Raw genomic sequence first — 24,501 nt, 5'->3', positions numbered from 1 at the left:
GAGAAGCGTTGATAGTTGAGCACATTTGAGCAAATGTTTTGCTGTGTGGTGCCGAGCGAAGGAAGGGTCAAGGACGGCTTTTTTTAAGCTGAACTGAATTCTTCGCAGACGTTTTAAAACACTTAAGGCAAGCCGAGTCCAAGTGTACGAGGTACATCCTCACTGAGACAAGCATTCACTGCAAGTTTTTAAACTTCAAGCTTATCGAGAAGTGTAAGAGCTGTGCAAATTTGTGCAAATGTTTTGCTGAGTGTTGCCGAGCGACGCAAACGAACATTATGGCCGCCGCTCGTACGGATTTCATGGATAAACTTTTGTAACTGGAGTCCTCGTAAATGCGTAGAAACGGAAAGGCAGGCATTAAGCTCTTCTTGAGAAATTTCTTCGATCGGTTTTAACCTCTTACCGCCAGGATTTGCAGGCCATCCTGAAATTTTTGAAGGTAGCCGGTTGTTATTGTTTTTGTTGTTATGTAATCGTAAAATCGTGCATTTTTTCTGACTTTAAAAGAAACTTAAGAGATACGTACCATTAAATAGTGTCATGCCGAACTTTGTGGCTTTTATTGTTGTCATTGTCTGGTATTTCTTTTCTTTTCTTTTTCTCCATTTTTCCGAAGAAACTTTCGCTTCCCGCCGAAAAAAGTTTTTAGCTTAGCGACACCTCGGGCAATCGTTTTCCATATAAGGTCAAATTACGGTATATGATCATGAGCTGATAACCGGGATTTAGTGAACCAATCAGAACGCTAGAAATGCAATATCCGAGGCTGAGAATTTAATAAAAGTTGTTATTACGATAAAAATGGCAGTACATTGTTTTGCTTGTCAGCTTTGTAGGTCAGGTCAATTGCAATTTCGTACTGGGTAAACAATGTCTTGTTAATCACAAACTTATCGTGTTTAGTTTTTAAATAAACTATAGTCAATGTGAAGGTCCACAGAATTAAATTATGTAAACGTCATGAAAACGAAATTGCCGCACAATTAAGTAGACATGTGCCTTTCAAAAGCTTTATTTTCACTGGACCCTGATAACCTGCGGTTACATCATTTTTTAGAGGTTGCGAACATTGTTCTGTTGTTTGTTCTTTGGTACTCTCCACCAACCATGAAAAACGTTGGAAACGGCGCAGGTCGCCCCGCACAATTACTTTATTAGCGGAGTGGTGACAGGTGGGTTGGACCACCAAAAAATGGGACATAAACTGGATCAGAAACAGTAGAGGGGTCGGGAAAAAGGGAACAGGGATAACATGGTATTGGAGCTGTTATTTGCGCGCGATAAAATAAAAGAATTCGCACTATTGCGTAAAATTTCAACAGGAAAAAAGCACAGAGTCGAAAGCCACCAAGGACAGGATGGCAAACAGAACTCAACGGTATTAGTAGTGGGAATATTAGCCCCCTTCCCCCGCAATAAATAATGGTTATAGTACTGGGTGGAAACCAGTCTGTCTGAAATCGATAGGAGTGAATAACAAAATCGGGCGACCGCGCAGCGGGAGTCCGATTTGTTTAATCACGATTATGATTACAGACAGAACTGGACGACAGGAATTCATATTACCAATTAATCATAACTCTAACAATATTTAAGACAAAAAGCCAACAGTTTCACTTTTTGGTGAATAAATGGAGAACAACAGCTGAGTTAAGTTTCGAGATCGATTTAATTACAGCGCGCGCAAATGGCACATACTGTGCAATTACAGCAGGCATGACGCGTACAATGTCCTAACATTGCTAAAATCATGGCTGCTGAAAGCCGATCAGATTCCAGAATTTTGTTACAGTTATGATTTATGATTTAAAATAGTTAGGCTTCAGTTTTTCCCATGTCTTCAAACAACATTTCGTCAGTGCGTTGGATGCCTCGCTATAAAAGGGACGCGATGGTCTAATAGGCCCAATAGGCCTAATATAGTTTCCGAGGTAAACTTAGTTCTCAGTCTGTACTTTACAGTGCTGACTTTCAGACTGTCTTGTAGCGGAGCTCCGGAAGCCGGAGGCAGGCGCGCGGAGCCCCATTGATAAGAGATTTTGGTAAACCCATGTATGCGAAAAATTTTGGTATTTTGGAATTTAATGATGAACTGTGGGGGGTAATACATCTCTTTGTTGTAAAGGAAGTAAGCTCAAACGATATAAAGGGAAATATCACTCTTTTAGAAGCTCTTTCTTCACAAGCCTTTGGGCATATTGTATAACATTTGTAATTTAATTTTTCTGAATTTAGTTAGTAGGACGTCAGCTATTCTTCAATGAAAATGATTGTAAGAGATGCAGATCTCAATCTCGGTTTAATATATTGCAGATTATTCAAAATCAATGACACCCAGTTCAATGATCCAAGCAACTTACAGTGTCCGTTTGATTGGTCTTAAGGAGGAAATGGTTTCCAGTTAATTAAAACGTAGCTTAACAGCGTTTTCGCCTAATTAAAAATTTCACTATGCATTTTCAGTCTTGACTGGTCTGTTTAGTATGACCGCATACACTTTCTGAATTTTGGGGCTAACAAAGGCTAAACGTTGCAATTTTTTTGGTAGTTTGAGCCAGTATAGAGAGTTTTCACAATGACATGATTTTCCTTTGGGAAATAATTTTTCTTGTTATGTAAATATTATCTGTTTGTTTGAAAACCCTCTATACTGTAAGCTACAAAGTATCACCTTCCATCACCCCCTTGAGCACTACTGTCACTTGAATGTGAGTCAACCACAAAACAACCACATAAACCAAACAAATGGGTCATTTTTGAGCTGATCTGCCTAAAACGCGCAACTTCAGCTACAAAAACAAACCTATCAGATAATATATTATACACTCCTACCTCTGTAGAATATACTTAAAAGATACATCCCACTTGAACTTGGAAAAGCACGAAAGCAATAAAAGCAATGAAACACTGAGTATATAGCAAGAAAATACAACGAAGCCACCTTGAAAAAGCAGGACCCAGAAAGCCTGGGTAATAGTTGTTGCCAAATAAGGTCTCAGGAGGGGTGTGTCGGGCTGCCAGTGTTGGGGGTAGGAAAATCCAAGCTTAAACATCTTTTAAACGATTTTTATACACGATTTTTTTTATCTTAGGACGTGCGAACGTTCTAGCCTTTCTTCGAGTCCATCTCAGTGGCCATCACTTGTACTATCGTGTTTTCTTGAGCTACAATGCAGTCTGTTAGTATAAGTGTAATAATTCGGAAACGCACACTCCATGGCTTTCAGTTCTCTCGTCTACGAAAAATGTGCAAATGTTAAGCCTCAAGTAGAATCCGCACGTGCTTCTATTTTCTAACAAGAAGAATGTAAATAAGCTAATGTTTAAGTCAAACGTTTCCTAAAGAGCTGTTGGGTTTTTAGTCTGGTTCTTACTTATCAGATAAGCCGTGAGCACAAGCATAATCATAAGAAAAATCGTGTGGGAACGGCATGAAACAAGCGCGAGTTAAACATAAGCATAAGCGTAAGAAAAATAAACTTTTTTCCATTCCTTGTGCTTGTACTTATCTCGCGCTTGTGCTTATTTCACAAGTGGGACCCGGTGTGAGGTAAGCACAAGCACAAGCACAAGCAAGATGATTACGCAATCTGGAATCAGTTTCCAGATCTCCTTCAACGTTACTGCGCTTGCGTAGGCCTTATTTTCTTGTCCTTGTTTTACATGTGGGAATGTCGCAAGCTTATCCTTGTGCTTATACTCGTGCTTATCGCACAATTGGGAACAAGGCTTTACCGTTTATGATTTAAACCTTTTACATGACAACGTTTCTTCAATCGAGTATATAATGAATGATGTAGTGCCTTTCATCTGAACTCTGGCGGCATGAGACACTACTGTAATAGGCGCTGATTGGAATTATCCAGTCCCTCCTTCGGCGAAGTTGAAGAATTTAACATATTTCCTTGTTCGTTGCCCTTGTATTGTGGCAGTTTATGCAGACTGCCAACCAGTTTTTGCTAGTTTTCGTTTGAGAAAGCCCCACGGCCCAACGTTAGACATCTACAGCAATGGACTGAAAAGAGAAAACTATTTCGTTTTCAATTTGGGTTTTTGTTACTCGAAGGTCAAAAGTAAATGGAATGGAAATAAAACCGTAAAACTAAATTTTTTTCTGGCAGTTGCAACAATCTTACTGAGGGGCTGAGTAAACAAAGCACAGCCAACACGGCGAATACAGTATTTGACGCTTGTTGTCCGCTAGTATGGTGAAAAGAATTAAAATAAATGTGGGGAAATTCCGCTAAACTAGAAACAAGCCGTTTGCATAAATATCCTTACTAAGAAGAGTAAGTTGTATTGAAGGTGGCATTCCATTGCCTACATCGGGTGATGAGGTCGACTGATCACACATCAGTATCTACATCACGAACGTCGGCTGTGATTGGCGGATTTAATTCTATCCTCGCTTCTTTGGGAAGAAATTTCTTTTTTCGCTTTTTTAACGTTTACTTCAATATGGAGGCCAAACTAAAACTTTAGAAAAAGAAGAAAGAAAGCAACAACTCATATAATTGCAAGCTGGATGCATCAACTTATTATATGTGGATTCCTTGAAGTACACGCCTAAGCTGACAGCTTTTTCAATCGGCCATAATGTGTTCTCATGACTTCACTGATACAAAAATTAAACAAAAATGGTTGCCCACTGCATGGCCCAAACGGTGAAATAGCAAGTCAGCCTAAATGAAACCCTTAAAAGAAGAAGAAGAAGAAGAAGAAGAAGAAGAAGAAGAAGAAGAAGAAGAAGAAGAAGAAGAAGAAGAAGAAGAAGAAGAAGAAGAAGAAGAAGAAGAAGAAGAAGAAGAAGAAGAAGTAAACTATTGTTTGATGCAATGCAAAAAGTAAGTGCCCACCATTTTGAAGTGGGCGCAGAAACTGAATAGACTTCACCAGCTAAAATGAAAGGAAAAGAGCTACTTCAATTCAGGATATATCCTGACTGCAGTTTGTATAACAAGACCAAAAGGTAAAACGTCTGTTTGAAAATCTATGCCGTGTAACCGTGTTAGATAGCGGTGTAAAATAATAGGAGATACCATAACTGTTAACCCACCCACCCTTGCGAGATACGTCCAGCAATAATGGTAGGTGGTTAGTGGGAAAAATACCGCGAGTAAAAATCGGAAAAAAGAACAACCTTAGGGGATAGAAGACGGAAGTGGAGACTCTCTCGTGCCCTCTTCCTCTGCTCATTTGGTTACATGCTAAAATTTTGAAGAAGAAAGTGAAAAAAATTCATGTTGGCCTTTAGCAGCTGAACGCCCGGCCGTCGCCATGTTATTTATTTATTTATTTATTTATTTTGGTACCTAGTATTAGGACCTTCCTAGCAACAAAGGTGCTTTACATGACGCTAGAAAGATCCTAGCACTAGGGCTAAGTACAACCTTTTGTATGTAAACGGAATGCAGAAAATATATGGCGCTAGGACGGATCTGCCTTCTAGGATCTTCCTAGTGCTAGGAAGATCCTCCATGTAAACAACCCCTTAAACAAGGAAGTTTCGTACGTCTGGGACTTTATTAACACTAAACTGTAAAATCTGCTATCAAAACAATGAACAGTAAGTTACTTTTATTGCTAATGCCTGTTATGCGAACTTCAATGAAATACTGATTCGGCCCCTCTCATGAGAATGGCCCTCTCAAAATCTCTGAAGAACGGCCTAAAATGCCCTCAAAAGCTAATTCCAATAATGTTTTTTTTTTACAAGTAATCGGTTATTACTGGTACACCACAATCACTTAAAAAGTAAAAAAAGGTCGTGAAGATCTCCGATAGTCTAGTTAGGTAACGTTCACTGGCGGTACAACCCAGTAACTCGTCAGCTAGTTTTTTTTTTTTTTTTTTTTTTTTTACAGGTGATCGGCTATTACTGGTAGACCACAATCACGTAACAAGTCATACAGATCTCCTACACTTAGGTAACGTTCATTGGCAATACAACTCAAAATATCCTCAGCTGGGTTTTTAGAGCGTTTGTCAAGGAATAGAATCTGGTCTTGACTGAAACCCAGCTTTTCTGCAATAAGCTTCCACTCATCTCTGCCTACAAAACAAAAATTGCGTAGTTCAGTTGAGTGCAAAGATCTAAAAAGTATATTTGCAACTAGTCCAAAAGAAGTTCTATTTTCCAACCATACTACTCATGTCTACTCATGAGAATGTACCGAAAGGACATTCGAATTCTCTGCAAAAACTGGTCATTTTAAAAAAAACATCCCTCCTAAAAGGAACAAAAGAGGTATTGAACTCCTCGGCGTTTAATCGCCGCAACAAACGAATACGAGGCTGTTTTTGTCCGTTTAAATAGTGCTCTTAAGGTGATGTAGTATCTAAATAAATAGCTTCTTTTTTTCTGTGCACAATTTCGTGACCGTCTAGTTTTGTCCTCTGGATTCAGTAGAAGGGGTAGGAAGAGAGGTTAAGGGGAGGAATAGTTTGACCCCACTGCCTGATCTGTTTTTGTATTTTTTTTTTTTTTTGGCCTAATACGGAAATTTTCGCGATGAAGCCAGCCTTTTAATGAATGTGAATCGATCTCAGTGTAGGTCAGAACACTTATAATTTCCACCATTTCATTTGAACAGATTGTAGGTTCATCACAGGCACGTCCAACTTACGTGTAAAAAAAGCGTGCTATATATAAGCCCAGCCAGGAGTTTAACGTTAACGCCTTATAGCAATGTCATCTGAAGCAAGAAGAGCTGCTCCATGTTGCTCAATGTTGGTTGGGCTGTTAGTCTATCACTGGCAATCATAATGAGGACCACTTTAGCTATCCACAGGTTGTTGGGTCGGGGCTCATGTGGTGTGAGTGCGTGTATGACTTACAAGGTGTATTGTTAGCTCGAAAAGTTCTTAGACAGAGTGGACATGGAATGTCTGCCGCATTTGGGAGGGGACTGCTTGCACGAGCTTTTCCTGCCTATGTCTCCTATGTTGTTGCTGTTGCTGCTGCTTCTCAATTTTATAACACTTTTTTGAAACAATGATTAGTGGTTCGGTGTCCCAACATTGGAGCCCACGATTCTTACAGATCTTCACTCTAATACCATACAAAGTAAATTAACCAGGAGCAGGTTTTCTGGGTCTTTAATTGATTTTCTATTGTAACGAATAATCGAAACGTGTAACTATTTCTATCGGCTACAATAGTTCCCGATATTGGCCTTCTTATGGGTTGAACGTCTTTCCACTAAAACTGTCATGATGCAAGTGCAGATATTTATTAACAGCTAACTCTTACCAGACAAGGCGATGGTTAGATTTCTTCTATGACAAAAAGGGATCCCTCCAACATCGAGATCTTCAGGCAGAAGTGGACCTGCGGATATATTAACTGCTGAGTGAAACGTTCCATAGTAAATTTCAAAATCGTTAAAAACAGCTGACAAAATACCTAAGAAATCTGTTCAACAAATACCATTAGTTGAATCGAGACATCCACGACAGTAACTACTAGCTTAAGGTTATTCCACTGAATTACATTGTATATCTGTATCAAGCATGATTTGTTGCATCATTAACGCATTATAGAGCTACTGATTATCGTTTCGGTGCATGCAGAACCAACGTCAGGTGTTCTTTTCGTCCTTCAAGAACCGGAAGTCTGGATTCTTTCGGCCAAACATATCTCGTGATCTGACACTACTTTCTTTCCAAAGAAGACTATTCAACATCCTCGTAAAAGAACAAAAAAAACAAAACAATAAACAGGTAAACAAACAAACAAAACAAAAAAACAAGACCTCCGTCGTATACGGCTTCTAGTTTCTGGAAGGTCTCCTTACCATTTATATTTTACATCTGGTTTTACAAATAAAGAAATTGTAACAATCTGTAACAACAATATCAATTAACACTGTCTTAGCATTTCTGCATTAATGTCCCCTGTACTGGTGGCAAAGGTGATAACTAAATAAATCTAGAAATTCAAGAAATTCTTGGCCGTTTTATCCTAGACGAGGGGAGGATCCACCATTTTAATTCTTCATAATGCTGTCATGGAATCATTATTACGATATTTGTAGCACAAATTGCCTTTTTATTTCATTAGTCTTACTGTTCCAGCACCCTTAAGGTATTTGAATGTAACAGTGTTGTGAATGACAAGAACAATACCAATTTTTATTTGCTAGGAACGACTGCCTTATTTGTTTTTAGCACACTTGAATGTTATTTCCTCTTTTCAAACTAAAATTTAGAATTTAGAAATCTCCAACAATTTAAGGACGGTGCCTACTATTGTTACCGCGCATACGTTCTGCGCATCTCGAGATACTCCGGTTTCCTATGGGTGGTGCCTACTAATACAGGGATAATTTTGCGCGGTTTAAAAAGTATACGGACAAAGCAGTACTTAGCAAGTGCTTTTGGTATCTAAAAAGAAAATTGGGGGTAGCCATGCATTTTTCAGAGATAATTAAGCTTCAGTTTAGGAAAAAAATCCCATACATTCCTTTATATTTTGGCGCTTTTTAGAGATATTATGGCTTAATTATCTCTGAAAAATGCGTGGTTACCCCCAATTTTCTTTTTCCAAGAGACCTTGCTAAGATCTGCTTTTCCCGCATAGTCATAAGCCGCACAAAAATACTTCGGTATTAGTAGGCACCGTCCTTAACGTCAAAGTTTGTTGTCAGAGTGGAGGTCTCTTTAGGAGTGTGTATTACACATAAAAATAATAAATTTATCAGATCCAGCCAACCAAAAGTGTTTTAACTCGAGAGGTCTAATAAAACAATCAAACAAACAAACAAACAAAAAAGTAAAACAAAAAAGTTTAGGTGACATATAAGTTGTCACCCTAAATCCACATAGGTTACGGTTTTAAGGTAAACTTTATTTTGCCAGGGTGGACCATTCAGCAACGAGGCTGATATCCAGAGGGGCCCTGAACTAAAAAATATAATAAATAAAAATACAAGACATGGTAATAATTAAAAAAAAAAGAATAGAATTTAAAAATACAAGACATAAATTTAAAGATACAAGCAATAATTTTAAAAAGTATAAAATATAAACAAGCATGCAATAATTTGTTAGAACCTAGTGTCTATAAAATTTAAAAATTGTAGGTATCAACTGAAGCTTTGAAAGCAGAGAGTGACTCGGCGATATGAATGCTACGAGTAAGAGGTTAGAAAGAGCTGAGTACGAATATCTAAAAGTTCGTTTTGCAAGGCTAAGTTTGGGTTTAGGCAGGTGTAAATATGTTCTTCTACGAGTATTATAGCTATGCACATTATAATTTCTAGCGAAATAGTCACTCAAATATTTAGTAACTAGATTATCTAGCCATATTTAGCCATATGAAACCAATCCATTAAATTTATCTTAAATATAAGATTATTCATTGAGGGAGTAACAAGGCACATATCTCCTCGTTGCGTTAGAGTTACCCTTTGATAGAGTAAAGCGCGAACAAATTCAAATGACCCAGTAATGATCTTCCTTCACAGTTGAGAGGGAAAATCCGTCGATAAAATCATTTTTGACGTTTGCATCTTTAGAGCAAGAACATTGTATTTAATCTTCTTTCAAGGCTTCGGACGTTCCTTTCCTTGAAAACATTTTAAGCTACGAAAATGACAATATCTAACATACCATTCAAAGTTCCGTTTTAATACACTTACCAGAAGTCCCAGCGGGTGTAATTTCCCTCAAATGTCTGACCACGTCAAGCCGGTTTGAACACTTAGCTTTTATGGCCAAGCAGCGAATTTTTTTCTTGGTCTCAGGGTCTGGCTGTGCTAAAGAGGCTCCATCCAGTTGAAAACTCTCGTTTAATAGACGCGCAATCTGTTTCGAATCACAAGACTGGGACTTGAGAGATTCCAAAATCCCACCAGGGAGAGCAACAGCTTTTTCTTCGTCTCCTAGAAATCAATTTTATACAATATAAAGAGCTTTGCAGGAGTTGAGTTTTCTCGAAGAAGGATAGGGCGATTTCATGTATGGTAATGCGTTTGAAGTAACATATAAAACACGAGACACAGTGTAATGTCTAATTGCAGGTGTTAGCATAGGTGAAGAAATCAGCTTGATATACTTTTTCGTATTGGTAAAGCAAAAATTGAAAAAAATCTTAGCATATCTACTGGCAGATAAACGAAAATATATTTGTTACCATTTTTTTCACTTCGGATTGGCACATGTACATGTTTCCGTAACTGATCAAAAGCACTCATGGCAAGGCTTCCATCAGAAGGATCCAGCAAGGGAGCTGCTTCTTCAGCCATCAGTTGGTCACTTAAACCTAACAAATATTGAAAAAAAAAAAAAAAGATAAAAGAAAGCAGCGAAACATGTTTCCTAAAGCGTATAATGTTGAGCCTGCAGAAGGTTTATCAGATTGTTTTAATGCGATTTTGGTCAGTGAAATTGCTAAGTGACGTTACTCGGTACCCTGTTAGCGCTATGTAGAGAGCACCAATACAAGGCATATTTTTTCATTGGAAATCTCGCTTTTAGAGCGACTCTCCATATAAGTGCAAAGGAGAATGTATGTTTCTCCCATTATTGTATAGTGGAAAGGGTTTACGTTATATTTACGCCGTACTTCCAACGTTTTCTTAACGTTGCAAATATCTTCATTAAATAAGGGACCGTTCATTTTTTTATGAGCATGGGGGGGCTGGTGGGATTTGGTTAATTGCCTCTACGAAACTGTATGACCCCCCCCCCCCCCCTAGCATGCAATTTTTTTCCACATGGCCCCCCCTAAGCAGAAACTATTTTTTACTGATGACCCCCCCTCCCCCCCCCCCCTCCCGCCCAATCAGAAACAAATCATACTCCTAACTTTAGCAAAACGCTTATGTACTGTTTATATCAAAGATAAACGTAATTGTTACTGTGATTTCTTTACAGTACTATTAAAAAGTTACCGTTCTCTGCTTAGGTAAAGATTTCTCTTGTTTAAAAAAACGTTTTATAGATAACAACACGTTTACGGCAACGGCAAACCCTAAATTTCCATTTAGGTTCTTAGAGGAACTATAAAAATTAATCAAGCGAATGTTTAACGTGGAATTACTCCCCTTCGAGTAGAAACAATTAATACACGTACAGATCTGACTGACAAAATACGGATCGAAGCATACCAATCAACGATTACGAGTCATATTAAACAGAAAAAAAACAGCGGAGACACAGATATCAGGCGTGTAGGTAAGGGTTAGATAGGGGTGTTTGTTGAGCGCCGGAGGCGCTCTTACTAGGGGGGTCCGGGGGCATGCTCCCCCGTAAATTTTTGAAAATCTAGGTTCCCAGAAACCTCATTTCCTGCATTTTGAGACCCATTTTAGGCAAATCACAAATTTGTTTTACAGCAGCTTTTTAAGCTTTATACATCATTTCTGCGGCATAATTGTCTCAACTTAAACAAGAAAGTTCAATGTACATTCCGCGCCCTGTCAGGTTCTGATAGCTATGCGATCTGCTGATAGTCATACACCAAGCTGGTAAACTACATCATTCTCGAGTGTAGGCCTTCAAACAAATTTACTATCTCGTCAAGATTGACAGGCATATCATATTTGATATGCATTAGAACCAGGGCGGACATTCTACTCTCTCGCATGGTACACGCCATGTAGTTGTTCAACCTCCTCATTGTGCTTTTTCTTCCGCCATTATATTGATCTTCAAAGGGGGTTCGTTCGAACATGCCTTGATGTTAAAGTACTGCTATTAAAAATGACAGTTACAAGCTTTTCTGAAGATGGCCTATAGCTACGGCTCAGATTTACCGTCAACTGAAGTCCCCAACAACAGTTCTATTATTTAAAACTAATCTGGATGTTCACACTAGGCATACTACTGAGTCTACTGATACTCCTGGGTTCAAATAATTTACTAATCAACAGTCTTTATAAAAGTGAGTACTATTAAACAGAACATTAAACAATCTATTGATATCGTTCTGAGTACAACCACTTAATAAAAAAACTACTCCCCCACGGATGATTCAATAGTGAGACTGTTACGTTTTTATATTAATTTGAACTTGTACAAACATAGGTGTCTACTTCAGTTTATATTCATTATTGCTTTTCCAACAGATATGCTTCATTTCCTCAGTTGTTGTTAATATGAAATGCAGATTTCGACCTCAGTATATAAAACAAATTAAAAGTGGTTAGGAAAATCGTATTAAATAAAATTGAAAAAATATTCAATTTCTTCATCTGTTTCTGTGTTGAGCCATTTTCAATTTCCCCTACTAGCCAATTATTGCTGGTGACCCCCCCCCCCCCTCTTTCACTCAATTTTTTTTGGTAGCCCCCCCCCCCCTTTAGTGCCATTTTTTTTTCTCGTGCCCCCCCCCCCCTAAATCCCACCAGTCCCCCCATGCTCATAAAAAATGAACGTTCCCTAAATGCCCTGGTTATGGCTAATTAAAGATGCCAAATGATTGATTGGCATATTTTCCAAGAATCACGGACTTTTAAGAAAGGTTCCAAGAATAACCACAATTTCCTTGTGCTCGAAAGAATATTGAGCTAAATTAAACTGAATACTCTACAGGTTCAGCCATTAAGAGCGGCTGCCTGTAAGAATCGAGAACTGCATTTCAGCGACCACCTGGTCCTGAAGATACCCTTGGATTAACTTTTTTTGAAAATCATATTTTAAACTTCCAAGGCATTTTATTTTTTGAGAAAATTGCAAAAGGTTGAAATGCGGCCTAGGTGCGGTCACGGGCCTTTGAAAACCGTAAAAATTTAGGTCTAAGGACGACGCCCGTTCACGGTGTAAAATAACCCAATGAACTTGAAACTTTACACAAACGTAGACCAACCATCTCACAAGACAATTAGTACAATAACCATTCCAAACCCGCTGGCTGCTTTCTAAAGCATGCAGATTCGTGTACGTTACTCAAAATGGCCTTGAAACTAATGCCTATTTTTTATTAAAATAATAGTGTTTCTGGTATGTAATTTTCTCTAAATTAAATCTCATATCTCGAAAGACGAAGAAAAGAACTTTATTTGTTCCAAGTTTCAAGCTCTGATTCAAACTCTTTCCCGCTCAAGGAAGATCGAATATACGTGCGATACTTGTGGCTATAACTGTAATATGGGCTCTCGCATCTCTTGTACAGTCTTTTAGCTTCACAAGGTTTTCATCACCAAGGTAGTCGTAGCTTGGCCCACAAGCAGTACTTTACACTATTTGCAGTTTCCAAAAGCGCCCTGTAAGCGCAGGATTCCATACCGAAATGCCTGGCCAGGATCACGTGCGCGTTACCCATATCAGCAAAGTGAATATCGAGTTACTGTAAGTTGTTCACTGTCACACTGGTTTATTGATTTGAGCCGTCGCTGCTAAAAACGAACATTCAAAACAACACGGCAGAAACAAAGTCACACGTCTTACTCCATTTTGCTGATCGACTGCTTCATTTAAGAAAATAAAGGAGCGGTAAAGTTTGATTTGCACTACTTTTTCCTGTGACGTCGAAATGGTATGCAAATTTGTTGCACATGTTTCGTAGGCTAATTGACCGGAATAAATACATTATTTTACAGCAGAATAGGAAAGAAATCTGGGATCGAAAAACGTTGAATGACTGTCTTCAGTCAATCTGATTACTTTTAGGGCCCAATATGAGATGTTTGGAAACATTCACGGGCTCCAGATGTCAAGTGTGTGTGAATCGGTTCTGATCTCATAATTCGTGACGTGAATTGCGAGCCGCAAGTATCACACGTATATTCGATCTTCCTTGAGTGAGAAAGAGTTTGAATCAGAGCTTGAAACTTGAAACAAATAAAGTGTTTTTCTTCGTCTTTCGAGATATGAGATTTAATTTAGAGAAAATTACATACTAGAAACACCTTTATTTTGATGAAAATAGGCATTAGTTTCTAGGCCATTTCGAGTAGCGTACACAAATCTGTATGCTTTAGAAAGCAGCCAGCGAGTTTGGAATGTTTATTGTACTTATTTTCTTGTGCGATGGTTAGTCTAGGTTTGTGTAAAATTTCAAGTTCATTGGGTTATTTTACACCGTGAACGGGGCTTCGTCCTTAGACCTAAATTTTCGCGGTTTTCAATGGCCCGTGACCGCACCTAGGCCGCATTTCAAACTCTTGCAATTTTGTCAAAAAATAAAATGCCTTGGAAGTTTAAAATATGATTTTCGAAAATAGTTAATCCAAGGGTGTCTTCAGGCGAAATATAAGAAATTCGACCAAGTAGTCGCTGAAATGTAGTTCTCGATTCTTATAGGCAGGCGCTCTTAAAATGCACCCTTAGAAGACTATCTACAAAACTGTTTCTAACAATTTGGTGACTATAAAAAAAACTGTCCATGATTACAAAGAACAGGTAATCAAAATGCAGGCTATACTATAAGTAACATCATCTTACCCACAAGTTTCCCCTCTGGTACACAAGCCCCAACAGCAGAAGAATTGGCAAGAGTCGCAAAGTCGTTGCTGTGAAGACTAATGGATTCGGATCCCCATTTATAAACCAAACGGAGACTCACAACCACCCCTCCTTTGGCTGCAATAGTGCGCATTTTTAGGTGACACCATGTGACTTCAGATCTCCTCAAATCTACCACGTCCTCACTTAATTTTTGCCTGATGACGCTTAGCAACTCTGAAAGTTTCTCATTTTGCGTGGAACATAGGACCACCCGGAGGTTTTCCGACTCTTTGTCTTTCAGCTTTATGGCTGCAACTTCAACAAAGTGGTGCATGCATCTGTCAAAAGCAACCTCAGCAGATGGGTTTAGGACTATCACCGACTCGAAAGCTCCTTTCTTGCAGATTCGTCCATGAAGGTGCACACATGCAACTGCATGAAGTTGTAGCTCATCTACTGATTCTTTTTTTATAAGAAACTGTTGAGTGAATGTGTCGTGACAGCTGTCGTGCTCGACGTTCTCACTCTGATAGGAAAAGTTAGGATCTGACGAGTCACTGAGTTCAAATCTCACCAGTTTTGAAGGAATAAATTTAGCAAAATGAATCAGTTTTAGTGAAACGTTGGACAAATCGCGCAGGAAGAAATCATTGGCTATGTCAACTTCATCGGACATAATGTCTCTTAGGCGGCCTGAGAAGAGCTCTAGTCTCTTGTGCAACCTAATGTCCTGCGGGCAGAGCTGGAAAAAGGGCTTTAGAAATTGCAGCATGGAAAGAATTGACAAATTCTCGCCCCACTTTTCAATTTCTGAAGTAGGCAGATCACCACAATTCTTCAGACACAACATCTCGAGAATTCTACACACCTCGCATACCAATCGCCGGATTTGGTTGTTTTTTTCTGCACAATGAACATTGAACACAAATTTTTCTACTGTTTCTTTGGGCAGACCTCTCAAGCCATTTTGCACATCTGAAATACCCCTGAAAACAAAGATTTCCTTAATGTCTTGAATGAGATTAGAAACAATTGCCAGGAATGTTTTAGTGGCGGATTCTGTAGGGGATGAACATACCACTTGATATTTGCGAGCAACATCGATATCTTTAGGTAGTGGTCGACGAATCTCTAGATAACTTGCATGGTTTGTAGTTGAGGCTGCTCTTTCCACGTCTTCAGCCGAATCTTCCAATTCTATGCAACAGTCCCTTAGTACTGCCTTGCAGAGAGTTTGGATTTTGCTGGAAAAAAACTTCATCAAATCAGCATTCTCCCACTGCAATCCCGAAATCTTGGCTGCTAATTCCCTCAAGTGCCTGACATGCATGCGTCCTCTTTCTGTTACTTCATAACCTCCTAAAAGTAAAAGCAATATTGCATACGATTAGCGCAGTATGCAGTATTCAGTTTCAGAAATGTAACAGACAGAGTATCTGGATAAAGGAGACGATCCGAGGATCATTAAAAACATAACGTTTTACCATTTTTAACTTCGTTATTTTTCATGCGTCAGCTAACCTTGTAGTACTCGTATTCCAGTTGCAATCCTGCGTTGTGTATAAACTGAACTATTTTATATAATGCACACTGACAACGTAAAAATATTACATTTTTTCCATCCAAAAATACAAAATCAGTGTTACCCAAAAAGTTTCCGCTTGACATTGGACATTACTGAAAACTGGGTCATTATATTGTACAATGTAATTCCAATGATTTGATTGGCTTAGCGACCATGGTATATTTATGAGCTATTATACTATGCTCAAGAAAAAGAGACCATTGAATTGTCTTCTGATATTTCTAGCACAGAAAAATCAGCAAGATCTAGCAATATTTCTTGATTGTTTTTAATATGACAATTATTCCATTTGTAGGATCTAAGTGTGACATTTTTGTTTAATTGTTTTGTTTGTTGGTTTTTTTTTCCGCAACTCACATCCGTGTTTTTTTCTTGTGGTTATTTTGCGTTGTTTCACTTGTTCATATATAAGTGTCTTTTGTACGTTTCTCTTCATTTACTTCGCTTTCTGTTCGTTTTCGCATAATTTATCGGTATAGATATATGTACATGCCAATTTCGCAGCAATACAGGCTTTTTTTTCAGTCCCACTTAGCGCAGGTAAGCTTTTGCAGTTCGCTTTTTAATTTCTTTGCCAGTGGCAGGTTTCTTTCGTCCAGGTTATTCGGTGGTCATGCAATGTAAGTAATCGTTAACGTCGGTTCTTGTTCGATGTATTTCCTTTGCGTATCTTTTTTTTTTATCAACCTTTGTAACTTTTAATTCCGTTTATGTGACAGCTTAAACCTACACTTTATAGCGTTCGTAGCGTTGTTAATTACAATCCATCGAAAGTCCTTCGGACAGTGCAGCTTTGCAGTTTCACCGCTCAGGCTTGTTGGGTTTGAGATGATAGATCATCTCATATCCAACGCATGCCGGTGGAATAATTGTTAATTATACCCTAAAGTTTGTTTAATAGGGATTGTTATTCATTCATTCATTCTTTCAACCGCAGTTCAAATGAGAGAATTTCGTATATTCGACGAATTTACAAAATGACCAGCACCCATTTGGTTTGACAGCTCAATTGGTAGAGCATTGGACTGGCATAGCAGAGGCCATGAGTTCGAATAACGTTCAAGCATGAATTTTTTCAGGCTTTCTTTTCGCAATTAACTGCATAAGTTATGCATATGACTGCGATGGTCATTTACTTATTCAGAATATTGTTAGTTGAAGACTAGAAACAGAAGTGCAGGCATTATGTTGCAAGCACCATCATAACCCGAAGTACAATAAATAAGTGTTTCGTTGTTTGGCTGCTTCTTTACAGTAGAAACACTTCATAACTTGTCGTGGTGTTTACACAGTTCAACAAAGCCATGAACTGTTCAGTTGGCGCTCGGTCTCTCCGGGTGTGAACTTATTTGCACACATCGTAACCGAAAGCATGAAGTTAAGTTCGAAGGCCTGCACTGGTCAGCGGAATTACCAATAAAAGTTTGCGTGTGAAGGAGTGAGGGAGTGACTGCCAAAATGTCCTCATTCGCAATACTAGTATTAACGTACGCTTCGCATCTTTACGAATAAAAATGAAGAAGGGAGGTGGTTAAATGTTATGGGAACTAACCTTCTCGTTTCAATTTCTCAAGGCCCCTCCTTAGGGAAGCAAGATCTTCTTCCACGTCATTTTCCTTCAACCAGTGCTGCAAAATCTTTTCCAGTTGTTCGTCTTCACCTTTCCAGGACTTTGTGATTTGGTTCATTAAAACGTCAGGTGTCTTCAACAACTGGGCAACGGGTATAATGTTGAAAGGGGCTTCCTTTACACCCAGTAGGCTTCTTGTGCAACCGCGCAAATCTGTAAAAATTGCAAATCTTAGTAAGGTAATGCAGTATAGGTTATACGCTAACTTTTCTCCGAGCTTCAATATATTAATGCAAAATAGTAATCCCAGGTTAGAATCATACTGAAGTTTTTGTTGAGTTTTCCAACTGATGCTTATACTGTTTCAGACAATTAATATTTAGATCGATTTTGAGACAAAAAGAAACATTTACTATTTGCCCTCTTTAGTCAAACTCCTAACTCTCTTGTCAGGATTTTTCAAGGACAACAGCAGATGGTAACGTGTTTCAACAAGCATCATCCCAAGCCCTCTACTGACCTTTTTGTGGAAGGCAAGCATTTTACTAGAAAACTACAGCATTAACCGATGAATATGTAAGGCATAATGAATCATGACAAGCCCAGCAGCCACACATATTGGCCTATTTTAAAGTAAGCGGTCAGTAAACACGTTTACTTAAGCAAAATGGTGGTCTAATTGTCCCATTTTATAGACCTTTAAAACTGTCTAGATAGGTCATCCAATTGAATAGTCCTTGGTTACAACACAACACCCACAACCATATATGTCAAGGGCTTCCATGTGAATAACTGAACGTTTTGTTATTACCTCGGTATTTTAGATTTTGTATTTGCGCCGCTTTGTTCGGCCGGTGAGACATAAAGTTAGACAAATTTATTTCAACCATTTTCAGATACTTTCAACCCAGGCTGTTTTGATTTTTAGCCAGGTGGTACAATAATCGGCAAGCATATCAATCGGGGCTTTGGTTAACTGCATTTAGAATAACAACGTGACGTAATAAGAAGATCTACGTTCGCGAATGCTCAACGATCTTTCACCGCAAATGGATTATTCAGACCACAATCTAAGTTGGGCTTAGTGCGGACAAAACCAGATTCAGGCACAAATCTGAATACTCCAGCCCCGTACGTACATTGGCTTGTTATTACAGTCAACTCGCGTTAATCAGTACTGTAGTCCATTGAATTTATTTTGAAGCAGCCGTGTATTCTTTGTCCTTTCTTTTTATTATTGTTACACAAAACGTGTCAGCCCAGTTCAGGTTTCGCTGGTTTAGGGTACATGTAATTACAGTGTATTGTATGTTCATAATGCTTGTGCTTAATTCCTTCTCGTTAGAAAACTGTCAAGGATAATCGATAGTAATAGATTAGTTCAGAAGGGCCAGGGCGTATTAACTAACTATTTCTCGTAAAAGTAAATCGCATGAGCTCTGAATCAGTAGCCCGACGTTATTTTTTTGGAAACCTGCAAAGTTTGCAGTCCTTAATCTTTTCCTGCTGCTTTGCTTTATTGTTGTTGTTGTTGTTGTTGTTGTTGTTGTTGTTTTTCACGTTACGTTACCTTCTGATTTATAATTTAGAAATATTGTTCAATGTCACTCGACTTCTCTACAATAAAAAAGTGGTTAAAATTTACTGACATTTTTCGCCTTCTTATTTCTGGTCATTTGTTCTGAACTTCCGATATCTCTAACCTTTTTCAATTTACGTTGAAGGTTCGAGTTATTGGGAGTCGACTGTAACTGTAACAAATGAAGTGGAAAATCTATCATAAAATCTGGCTGAAAAAACATTGTTTAAACGGAGAAAAAGAATCAAAATGACTGAAAATTTAATATGATTATATGAATATACTATTATTGTAATAATTAGAATCAAGGCATTATGTTCGTAACTGTACAATTTTGTGTCAAACTCACCTCTTTCGCAGAAATGCCTCTCGCTGGTGTGTCCATACTCTCCTTGTACACTGATCGTCCCACATAGAACTCTGACATCTCTCGTCCCTTCCAGCGGAAGCCTAACGACCTCTCCTGCGCTCCACAAAACATGGGAATTTACTGTGAGACTAATACTTCGTTGCTGACTGTCAAACAGTTTGTAGTCTTCCCCAACACGAACAGAAATTTGAAGACTTTCATTGTTGTAGATACTTTTCTCTTCGCAATCGTCAATGAGTCGAACGTCAAGTTCTCGGAATCCTTCGCGTTTGAGTTGCACTAAAGCAGACGGTTCATTCTCTTTGTAGAACTGTTCGTAAACATCTTTGCTCACGAAAAGAAGGACAAGTTCGTCGTACATGGAATTGGGACGGGTCTCGTTCAATAATACTGACATTGTGTAGTTGAATGCAAATAAGTTGAGCCTGCAAGCAATGTCTTTGACACAGATGACGGTCAATCTCTTCAAAGCCGTAATCACTGAAAAGTGATCCATTTTAATCTTCACCTCTGCATTTGTCTTATCCAGCATTGTGAGCTGTGAATCATGAGTGATATCTTCCCAGGTGATATTACCGTCCCTCCCCTCTGTACCATTCAAAATTAGGACGTCACTGGACTTGCTATCCTTTATGTTGATCTTGGCTGTCAACGTCACAGGTTTCTTGAACTCATGCCCATTTGGTTGAAAAGTAAAAATAGGAGTACCAAACATGACGTCATTTTCAAGATCCTTTTGAGCTATAAGACCATAGTACTTAGATGGATCCTCCAATGTAATTTTTATGGACACAGGGCTTTCAACAGCATCAGGAGGGCACACCAGCTCGATATCCTTGGAATTGTCAGCCAGTACACCGCCCTCACTGGTGACGATGCCAGTTAAAATGTTCGTATCCTGGCCCGTGAGTGCTGGGTCGTCCATGATGTTTCCTGAAAGGTCACCTTAGGGCATAAACGAAATTATAAAATCAAATACCATATTTGTAGTGTGTGATACGCTAGGTAATTACAACAAACAAATATCCGGATTCATCTCCAAAAACTGGCCCTGACGATTTAAGAGATGCATTTTATTAACGGACCGTATACGGAATGACTACTGGTTTGCCTACCGGTACAGAGATCGTACCAGTTTTTGTATATTGGACATGCCTAAATCATGGGTCTTATGACAGTGCAAGGGAAACAGTAGACTTGCTACAAGTCGACCTCATAAGTCATGTAAAAAAAGTTCTGCATAGCGAGCGAGGCGAGCGAGTAAAAGGAATAACCACTCAGGAAAAAAAAAATGGAGGGCTAACAAAGTCAATGGAAACGGAGCAGCTGTTTTGCCGGCTAATATGCATGATAAGCGATAATGATGATAACTCCTGTTTCTCTACTATTAAGGTGAAGATGATGATCAAGCCCAGATCATAAGAAAATTCATTTTTGAGAGCTATTCCTTACTTGCTTTGGTGTCTTTCATTTCACGAGCAACAATACTTTGCACCTTCCTGACAAACCGGAAGAACTCGGGAAGCTTATCCACTACCACTTCCGGTTCCCATTCTCGACTATTGAGCAACTCGTCCCACTCTTTCCAGTGTAGGTGGAAAAATGTCTGCCAGAAATGAAAAATAGAATAAAATTAAACTAATTTCTTCCTGTAAACGGAAGAATCATAGAAATAATATTCCTAATTAGCAAACTCTTTTCAAACTCATAAGATATTCATATTCTTTTTAGCCAACCACAACAGCGCATTCTGGTCGGGTGGATGAGTGAAAAAAAAAAAAAAAAACAAGAAAAACGTGTTGAAAGGAACACGGGCTTGTCAGTGTATTTACAAACGATTTAAAAATGTGAATTTTCATACACCAGCACAACAAATACTAGCATTTTTGCCATATTGGTTCTCAAAAAGCTTGCTAGGCTTAAAACCTTTCCCAGGAGTTCTGAACTGTAGCTTGATTTAAATACGAATTGTCCAGTTTGCCTTTGTCTCTTCAATTTTTCCCAGTTCTCTGAAACTTTACAACAACCAGCGCCCACAGCTTTCAATGGATAAATAAAATACTTTTTTTTGTCAGTCTACACAAAATGCATGCACACAACAAGTTGTAAAAGCAGCGTGGAATTTATTGTGCTTTCCTAATAAGTTGAACAAATAATACCAATGACACACTATTTAGTAAGGAAAAATGAAAAGAGCCCTTGATGAGAAAAGCAGGTAACATAACTCCATTCTACAGGCATGAAGGATCTAGTGAACAAAGAACCATCTGAAAGAAGCGGTGGAAGGCTATCCTAAACTCAACGTGGTGCGAGTGCTCTCACTACTGCGCCATCCCTGGCCCCCTCCACCACCCCATTTACTTTAAGGGGATGGGGGTGTTTACATAAAGATGGGCCTATAGGCGGAATGGTGTGGCTAATGACCGAGTTGGGGGTGGGGCTTAGATCCGGAATAAAATTTGTTTTTATAAATAGATGGACCTATAACCGAAGGGGCTCACAACCGGGATTTTGCGGTATTCAATGTATTCTTGTTCGGGAATAGTCCCAAAGGTATGGCCCTTAATATCTTGGCAACGAAGAAAACTTTAGGTTCATCTTTAGTTATTTCAAATTGTCAGTTGCAATGGATAAGCTCAAATATGGCACTTGCCAATCTAGGCAGGCGAGTCATACTTTAAATTGGCCCATGTATCTGTTCCATTGAGAAACAACAAACAACTAAACAACATGTCGCAAAATGGTTAATTGTCACCAAAAATAGATTTTTGGGGAATGGTGATATTAAAGGGGCACTTGAAAACCAACGGTTTTATTTCTCGATAAATCAGTAAACCAGCAGAGGGGCAATCTCATTGAATTTTTATGACATGGTATGCCATTTAGGAAAGAAATGGGTAAAAGTTTTGTACACAAATTATTAGGCAGTCAGCCAGCAAGCAAGAGTACATCGAGTTTTAGCAGGCCATTTTTGTGTCCATCTATTAATTATTAATTTCAAACTATTTAATCACCTTTAAATATAAAGGGTTTTTTTTATTTCCGTTTGCCAAAATTTTCCACCCCTTCATTTTCTTCCTCATAGACATCCTATAAACCATTTTAAAAGGTTCTGAAAGATTAAAATGGTCTTGTATTACAAAACCAAGGGATTGTTTTGGCTTTAAAAATGTGAAGAATTATAGAGCTGAAACCTTCCATTACCTCCTTAAAACTGTTTAACAAGGAACAAATAGATCACAAATATAGTAAAATAGATTACAGTAACAAGGCGAAAATGTTAATTATCTAATTTCAATGTTTGTTGCGAACTGAATGGGGTACTGTCCGTACAGCAAATTATATGGACTTCAAATATTGCATAACCAGCAAGAAAAAAGCTAGTTAAAGGGAGCGAGTTGTCTACTGAGAAAAACTGTGCGGCTGACTAACGACCTCAATTGGTCAACATAATAATCAGTTTCTCTTTGGCCATTAGCCTTAAAAATGAAATATAAAAAAGAATGGGATACAACAGTAAGAAATTTTACTTCCACAGACGGAAAGTTTAGTTCCCTATTCGTGTTGCTGTTGTCATTGTTTTGAATGATATTGTCGAAGCTGATGGTCAAGCCAATAGTATGGCTTATCTTTAAATAATTTTCAGAGTTTCTTTTGAAGAGTTCTAAAATTAGCTGACAAAATTCCTGAGCTAATCGCCCAGAATGGAACAACACATCCGAAACTTTGATTCTTTGTCCGTGCGAAAATTGAAAGCAGACACTCAGACAATAATAATAAAAATTATCTTAAAGTGGTTAACAGCGCACACGTCCAAATTTATGGATTTATAGACTGGATTTATGGATTTTTCCAAATTTATAGATTTATAGACTGGCTTTTGTAGGTAAATGAATGAATTAATTAACGATTAATACCATTTTGAGCTCTGACTACTTGCAGAGCTGCTTACAATTTATTCTCGAAGTGGTTTTCTCTTTTCTTTTTTGCATTAGGATATCCTTTCGAGACTGAAGTGTTTACCAGCAAATTGCTCCATTACTGAATTAGCAGATAAGTTTGATTACCAGCCGTAGCTGTTCGGAAAATCAGCCCACGTAGCCGGACCCGAGGGAACCGCGGAAATCGAGCCTAGTTACTTAAATACGTGGTGTAACCATCATATAGTGGTTTAAGATGGTTAAAATAGGTGTGTAGCTATAGTTGGCCATACACGGGCATACACTGCAGTGCGTTGATATACCCTCAGGTGTACATGGGCCAACACTAGTGTACATGGGCATACATCCCTAGTTAACAGATGGCTTTGATTGCCTGATGTCAAAAAGCTTTATGCCAATTTTCAAGGGAAAATAATGTAAAAAGTGGCCACAACTGAACAAACTCACATACCGATGTTCTGTTCTCCTTTGTTTTCTCGTCGCCTTGCCATGAGCTTTCCTCTGAGAGTATGACTGCGAATCCTTGACTGATTTCATACAGACATCGTTTGAAACATCGGTTATGGATTAAGTGAAAACACTCTGGTATATTCATCTCTGGCGGACGGAGCTCAAGGCTATCTTCATCGGTCAAAGCAAATTGGGACAAGTATCTTGACAACACTTGTCTTGCTTCTTCTTTCGGTACATGGTCCGGCACCAGAGCACTATCTATGTTAGGACAAATAGTATATTTAATTGTAGTAATTATTTGAACCTTTAATTCAAAGTGAAGAAGTTAAATAAATTAAATATAATCATGCAACTCTTATAGTTAAGGAGTGCGTTTCTCAAAACTTCTGTAAACATTTCGGACCCGAAAAATTATTTTACGTACACAGCGTTTATTACCAGAGGTTTTATAACATTATTAATATCTTCATATTCTTATAATTTTGAAAGCTAAACCATGGCAAAACAACTACTACAACACGCACGCAAACTACTACAACACCAATCTATAGAAAACGGATTTGAAAAATACTTCACGAGCCGCAAAAACTCTTCGGGTGTTTTGAGCAA

At 38.4% G+C, this 24,501-nt stretch overlaps 1 protein-coding gene across 4 annotated transcripts in view; it reads right to left on the bottom strand.

Moving 5' to 3' along the window:
• Positions 1–5,513: 5,513 nt before the first annotated feature.
• LOC146469828 (uncharacterized) overlaps positions 5,514–24,501 on the bottom strand; it is a 173,006-nt gene continuing 154,018 nt past the window's right edge. For 2 of the 4 annotated variants that reach the window (XM_085122800.1, XM_085122799.1), the window contains exons 14-22: positions 23,891–24,150; positions 20,951–21,104; positions 19,478–20,443; positions 17,532–17,762; positions 14,392–15,753; positions 10,139–10,267; positions 9,645–9,887; positions 7,256–7,333; positions 5,514–6,055 (exon numbers count right to left, since the gene is read on the bottom strand). In XM_085122800.1, the coding sequence (XP_084978926.1) occupies positions 5,862–6,055; positions 7,256–7,333; positions 9,645–9,887; positions 10,139–10,267; positions 14,392–15,753; positions 17,532–17,762; positions 19,478–20,443; positions 20,951–21,104; positions 23,891–24,150 (3,617 nt within the window). In that variant the 3' untranslated portion in view covers positions 5,514–5,861. The remainder of the gene's footprint in view (positions 6,056–7,255; positions 7,334–9,644; positions 9,888–10,138; positions 10,268–14,391; positions 15,754–17,531; positions 17,763–19,477; positions 20,444–20,950; positions 21,105–23,890; positions 24,151–24,501) is intronic. The other 2 variants (XM_085122798.1, XM_085122797.1) reach the window with 1 other exon arrangement.

Source organism: Pavona decussata, unplaced genomic scaffold, assembly GCF_977016875.1.
Source record: "Pavona decussata unplaced genomic scaffold, jaPavDecu1.1 SCAFFOLD_116, whole genome shotgun sequence".
Lineage (NCBI taxonomy): Eukaryota > Metazoa > Cnidaria > Anthozoa > Scleractinia > Agariciidae > Pavona > Pavona decussata.
The sequence above is the reverse complement of the archived record's forward strand: the minus strand, read 5'-3'. Positions and strand labels throughout refer to the sequence as shown.